General features: G+C 39.4%; 1 protein-coding gene across 2 annotated transcripts in view; it reads left to right on the top strand.

Moving 5' to 3' along the window:
• The window catches only part of LOC109936154 (kinesin-like protein KIF3C), a 185,309-nt gene that overhangs the window by 123,818 nt on the left and 54,263 nt on the right, over positions 1 to 7,228 (top strand). Inside the window, exons 3-4 of one of the 2 annotated variants that reach the window (XM_048597486.1) lie at positions 2,315 to 2,416; positions 5,089 to 5,211. In XM_048597486.1, the coding sequence (XP_048453443.1) occupies positions 2,315 to 2,416; positions 5,089 to 5,211 (225 nt within the window). Of the gene's footprint in view, positions 1 to 2,314; positions 2,417 to 5,088; positions 5,224 to 7,228 lie in introns of both variants that reach the window. The other variant, XM_048597485.1, reaches the window with a different exon arrangement.

Raw genomic sequence — 7,228 nt, 5'->3', positions numbered from 1 at the left:
AAACACATTGAACTCGACCCCATATACATTCCACTACGGAGGAAACCTGGAAGTGAGGCAATCCATCGCAACGGACCCCAAAGTTTAAAAGCCAGGCGGGAAAACACACCGACGCTTCATCAGAGGCTGCACTGAGGATGTTACCAAGCATGGTAACGAAACGTCTGCGGAACAACAAACCAGCTCGGCGAGCCAACCAACCTCAACAATGTAAAATACTTTGTGATGTCCTTTCTTGTTGCTTATATGTGAAAATCACCACCAATTTAGGAAAAATACAATCAATAATCAATCATATAATTGTGACATTTTAAGCTTCTGTTTTGAAGCTCTTTCAGAATTTGGTAAACAGTTATTTCCTGAATAAATCAGGAGGATATAAAATGAATGCAGTAGTTTATTGCAATGCGGTTATAATCTCACTTGTCCTACTCAGACTTAATTGGAGAGAATCTTGGAAAAAAATTTCATTTTTGTAGATTGTTATGTCATCAAAAAAGTAGTTTTTTCTCAAAAGTGTAATCTGTAAAAGAAATAAAGCTTAACATTTAAACAGAAATCAACAGACATTTCAATGTATGAATGAAAACAAATAAAGAAAAATGTCCCTTTTTTTATCTCATTCAGCGATGTTTAATAACATGAACTGAAAGAAGCAGAGTGAGTAACATTTTGATCAATTGATCTCATATGCATAAATTATTCCAATTATTACTCGGTTTTTAAAAATCCTGCCATCAAAGAGTGCCACTGATTTTCTGTTTCACTTTCTGTGAACAATCTGTAGGTCTGTATCTGATATCCTACTTACCATGTGAGCTCATAGAATCCCTACAGTGTGGATGCAGGCCATTCTGCCCATCGAGTTCACACCAACCCTACAAAGAGCATCCCACCCAGATTCATTCCCTGTGCCCTATCCCTATAACCTGCACTTCCCATGGCTACCCCAACTAGCCTGCACATCCCTGGGCACTATGGGGCAATTTAGCATGGCCAATCCACCCTAACCTGCACATCCTTGGACACTACAGGTAGTTTATCATGGCCAATCCACCCTAACCTGCACATCCCTGCGCACTATGGGCAATTTAGCACAGCCAATCCACTCTAACCTGCACATCCCTGGGCACTACGGGGCAATTTAGCATGGCCAATCCACCCTAACCTGCACATCCCTGGGCACTACAGGCAGTTTAGCATGGCCAATCCACCCTAACCTGCATATCTTTGGACTGTGGGAGGAAACTAGAGCACCCGGAGGAAACCCAAACTTATGGCACCATCGCTGTCAAATACTGACAGAGCGGTACATACGAAACAGGCCATTCGATGCATCACCAAATGCCTCTCCCAGTTAATCAATGAGAGCTCCTGACTCTGATCCCATTTCCTTCCCTTTTCTGTAATATTTATGGAATTTAGGCCACAGATGCAGGCACTGTGCTGGTTCTCTATATAATCCCTGTTCGTTTTCCCATTCCCTTTTAATTTTTTCAAATATTAGCCATTTTCCCTGTTAAATCCTTAAGAGTTCTGTTTCCAGCATTACTTATGGGAATACTTTCAGTTTGGAATACAATCTGAAGTACTATATTATGAAGTAGATTGGGGTAGTAGAAGTAATAAATGATGTACAGAATAATGACAATTTTCTCATCTTCATCAACTGAGGAATTAGAAGCAGCTTAAGTGGTCATGTTGTCTCCACAAAATTACTGCGCTATGCTGCCAGCCTGGCCTCATCCCAAACCCGCACCCCATTCCCAAAAAGAACCTGCAGGTTACTCCCAGTATCCCAGTCAGGGATGCCCACTGGTCACATCGGAGTTAAGCCTGGGCCTGAAAATCAAGACTTGATTTCACTGCAACGTGGGCAGCTGATAGGGTACTCTCCTAAAAGAAATGGATGCAGTGTCCCTATAACAAATTGCAATGTGACTGTATTGTTGCTCTTGGTGATGATTTCCCTATTCAGGAATGTTGATTGTGCTGATGGGCAGTTGGTGTACATGTAACTTAGGGTTTTGGCCAACCAGGTTTGATCAATATTCCAATGAATCGGCTATCATTTTCTCATGTTACAAACAGTATTCCTACCATCTCCATCCCTTGGACCCAACATGTCAACTCTTGCATTAGAGCTTATTCCTGGTGTCTTTAATGACAGATCTGGAAAATTGTTCCTCTTTTTTTGTCACAGATTTTTTTCTTCATTGATGTTCTAAATATTTCTCTCTATTGGAATCTCTAAAAGATAGTTGAGTGATTCTGTGATGCATTGTAAATGGATCTTTATCTATACCTCCTCCAGGCTATGGAAAGCAAGCTGCTCATTGGAGGCAAGAACATCATGGATCATACGAATGAACAACAAAAAATGCTGGAGCAGAAGAGGCAGGAAATTGCAGAGCAGGTAAATTCCTCATTTATTGGCTTTATTGTTGTTAATGAAGACATTCTTGCTGCTTTGCTCAATTACCTTGATGAGTTAAGAGGGAATTGTACAGTACATTAATTGGTGCAATTAGCGGTAGACAGCGCACAAGATTAATGAAACCACACAAGATGCCATTCATACAAATAGGATGAATGCTTCTGCATTTAGCCATGATATAAAAGTTCTTGAAAATGTATCGAATAACATTTCCAATGCCCTTTCGAATAAAGGTAATTCCTAATGAAATATTCAGACAAAAGAACAGAATGTCCCAAGTTTGATTTTGGCTCTGTGGTAAGTTAATTTATCACTAATGGAGTATTATTTTTATCACATGCTCCTTTGGCTTTTCATGCAGCAGATTAGGTTAGGATCAAGACAGACTTCTTCAAAACAGTTTAAATTGCAATGAGAGGTAGTAAGAACTGCCGATGCTGGAGTCAGAGATAACGCAGTGTGGAGTTGGAGGAACGCAGCAGGCCAGGCAGCATCAGAGGAGCAGGAAAGTTGATGTTTCGGGTTGGGACCCTTCTTCAGAAATTCAAATTTCAGAAACACAAATTGAGGCTAAGAGATTAAAACAATTGTTAACATGTAATAATTTAAGAGGTTAATGTAGACTACGAACCAACTGCACATCCAAAGTAGGATTACATAACTTTTTAACAGCATGTAAGTATCAGTTATGTGCTGGTGTGTTACAGTTCAGGGAGTCCAGTTTGCTGCAGCCGTTGAGGACTCTGGGTCTGTTCTCCATGGTGTTTCTGAGGATGAGGGGGGATCTGATTGAAATTTACAGAATACTGAGAGGTCTAGATAGACTAGACATGGAGAAGATGTTTCAATTAGGAGGAGAGACTAGGACCCAAGGGTACGGCCTCAGGCTGAAGAGACAACCCTTTAGAACTGAGATGAGGAGGAATTTCTTCAGCCAGAGGGTGGTAACTCTGTGGAACTCGTTGCTGCAGAGTGCTGTAGAGGCCAAGTCATTGTGTATATTTAGACAGAGATGGATGTGCTCTTGATTGGTCAGGGGATCAAGGCTTAAGGCAGGAGAATGGGGTTGAGAAACATATCAGCCATGATTGACAGGACCGAGTAGCTATATATATGGTCTTTTGGTCTTGCTGTTCCACTGTGTGTATTGTTCTCCAGTGATGGATGGCAATGATAGTGACTTCAGCTTTCTTTCCATCGCATTGCTGATGATCTAGGAATCTCTCCGCTCTTACTATCTTCCACTGGCCTTCTTTGGAAGAATATGCAAATTGAATTTCAATCTGTTTGGCCACATATGGGGCTCATCTGCTTTGGCATCAAATCATGGAGTAGTTCTCAAATCCAAACTTCTTACTCAGATGTAGGGACGCTACCTACTGCATCACAAGACCTCCCAAGCCTGTTGCGTTCTAAACTAAATAATTATAAGTAGAAACCACATAATTTAACTAGGCAGTATATTTCCTTGGATCCTTGACTGTAAAATAAGCACAAATTTGGCTCGTAGGACAGATTTACCACCGATGGAATTTATCCAGCCAATGCGGAGTTTCGATTTGATGTGTGATATATCCTCTCAGGATGCATCACAGCTTGATATGGCAACTGCTCTGCCCAAGACCACAAGAGAGCTATGAATGCAGCCCCGTCCATCAGGAAAACCAACCTTTCTTCCATTAACTCCATCTACACTTCCGACTGCCTCACAAAAGCAGCCGACATAATCGAAGACCCCTCCCACCCCAGGTATATTCTCTTCTACCCTCTTCCATCAGGCAGAAGATAGAAAAGTTTGAAAACACATACCAACAGATTTACGAACAGCTTCTTCCCCCCTGTTATCAGACTTATGAACAGTCCTCTCATACATCAGAGTTGATCTTTCTCTGTACTTTCTCTGTAGCTGTAACACTATATTCTGCATTCAGTTCTGTTACCCTGATGTACTTATGTAAGGTATGATTTGTCTGGTTAGCACACACAACACTGCTTTTCACTGTATCTCAGTAATTTGTGACTATAATAAATCAAATCAAATCAAATCAATACTTTATGGCACTAAGAATTTATTTACGAGATGTGGACATTGCTGGCTAAGCAAGTGTTTATTGTCCAGGAAGCAAATAAAAATAAACCAGTTTGTAATAGGTATGGACAAGACCAGGCAAAAGCAATAGCGAGCCAGGTGGAATTTTACAACAGTAAACAAGTTTTATTCCAAATTTTTTTTTATTGAATTCAAATTTCACCATCTACCATGGGTATCAAACTCATATCCCCAGAACATTAGTCTGGGGTTGGGATTACAATCCAGTAACATTACCAAGGTGACAAAGCCTTTCCCTAATGGTCTCAAAACTAATTTCCAATCTGTTTAAAATATTCACCCACCTGGACTAAGACAAAGAAATGCAACAAAACAACTCTTAAAGAGGCAGAGATTTTCTTCTCAAACTTTTTTTTTTAAAATCTTTTATTTTCTTATCATTTTTTGTTTGTTGGCATTTGCTAATTTTTAGAATGATGGAGTTTTGTTCCTCAAGTTTGTTGGCGTCAATGCATGAAGTTACTTGTTATGTCGAAACAGAGCAGCTGCACATGGTCTCGGGAATGGAGAATGATATATTCACACTTTTCCCTTTAAATAGAAACGGAGAGAGAGAGAAATACAACAGCAGATGTTGCTACAAGATGAGGAGACAATGGAACTGAAAGACACATACTCCTCACTTCAGCAAGAAGTAGAAATTAAAACCAAGAAGCTGAAAAAGGTGAGAAAAAAAGTAAGAAATGACTTCCTACTTTATCTATTACTCTGATCTATTTCTTCAAATTAAATGTTGTTGATTTTTGTGCTGTGTTAGAAACACCAATTCAAAACTGTTTTAGTTTCTTTCAGTAAAATACATTTAAAAACTAACCTGCAGAGTTGTAACATTCAATGACCCTGTACCTCCTCCCACTAACAAAGGGAGAATATATATCTGAGAAGAGGGAATGCCTTGCTTTACCCATTGTTGCTTACCATGATTAGTGTTAGATGAAACTAGCACGACTTCTTGAGCAAGAAACACAGCTGGAAAACACAGATGAAGTTTCTCTGGACATAATATTTGGCAGGTCTGCCTAGCAATGCAGAACCAGAGTAAACTGGACATGTTTCACAACACAACATCAAATAGTTTGCTAAAGTAATAATACTTCACTTTTCACTGAGGCTACACATTTGTCGAGGTCCCAAAATGTTGCTGAAGAACTAAACAATCAAAGCATATTCCATGATAGCTGTAAATCTTAATACATCAATTATTTATCTGGTACTTTGGAATACCTTTTTAAAATTGATGACATTTCATTATATTTCCTTAGATAACCTCCAACAAAAATAAATAACTTATTGTCCCTTCTATTTCCAGTATCCTTTCTGTCTCTTTCAGCTTTAATTCAGCCTTTCTTTGCCACTTGTCCAGGGAAATGCAGGGTTACAAGTATGGTTAGGTGGGTGGTTCTGGGTGGGATGCTGTTCAGAGGGTCAGTGTGGACTTGATGGTCTGAATGGCCTGCTTTCACACTGTAGAAATTCTATGATTCTTTATATTACTATTCTAATTAGATTTGACGGTGAATTTATTATCCCAGTTTATACTTCCTGACTCTATCCATGCTAATATGCAACCCCTAACACCATAAGCTCTTAGGAACATAAGATCAAGAGTAAGCCATTCTAGCTTGTGTCATTTTGAGTACAATCATGGCTGATCAGTAGTCTAATTCCATATGCCTGCCTTGAGCCTATCTTCCTTGATATCCTTGCTTAATAAGAATTTGTCTATCTCAGATTTAAATCTAACAATTCAATTAGCATCGACCGCTGTTAGAGGGAGTTCTGAATCTCCACTGCTCTTTATTTTCTAACATGTCTCCTGAACGGCTTGGCCCTGCTTCTCGGTCTATGACCCCGGTTCGAGGATCTTCATCCAGTAAAAATAGTTTATCTCTATTTACCCTGTCTTTCCCTGTTAATATTCTGTAGATCTCAATTTGATCATCCCTTAATCATTTAAATTTTAGAGAATAAAGGCCTAATTTGTCTAATTTCTCATGATTTAACGCCTGAAGCCCAGGTATCATCAATGTTACACCTGTGTTGTACTCCCCCCAGGAATAAAACATCCTTCCTAAGGTGTGGTGCCCACATCTGCTCACAATACTCTAAGTGAGGTCTGATGAGGGTTTTGTATAACTGCAGCATAATGTCTGCATTCTTGTACTCCAGCCTTTTAGATTTGAAGGCCAGCATTCCTTTAGCCTTTTTGATTATTACCTTCGTAAGAACTATAACATGTGGTACCTCATCGAATATCTTCTGGACATCTAAGTACATTACGTCCATAGCTTCTTCTTTATCCATTCTGCTTTTCACTCCCTCAAAGAATTCTAATAAATGTGTAATGCAGCATTTCCTCTTCATAAAGCCATGCTGACTCTGCTGGATTGTAGTACATATTTATAAATGCTTTGCTATTCATATTTTATAATAGACCCAACATTTTCCCAATAAAAGATGTTAAGCAAACTTCCCTATAGCTACTCGTTTTTTTTTGTCTCCTTGCCTTTTTAAATAAAGGTATTACGTGGGTAGATTTCCAGTCCTCTGGCATTTTCCAGAATCTAAGGATTCCTGGACGATTACTCCCAGTATATCCACTATCTCTCCAGCTACTTCATTTAATATACCAGGATGCATTCCATCAAGCCCCATGAATGTATTGGCCTTTGGCCCCACGA

This window comes from Rhincodon typus, chromosome 5 (genome assembly GCF_021869965.1).
Source record: "Rhincodon typus isolate 14 chromosome 5, sRhiTyp1.1, whole genome shotgun sequence".
In the NCBI taxonomy this organism is placed as follows: domain Eukaryota; kingdom Metazoa; phylum Chordata; class Chondrichthyes; order Orectolobiformes; family Rhincodontidae; genus Rhincodon; species Rhincodon typus.
This window is presented reverse-complemented; position numbering and strand designations above follow the sequence as displayed.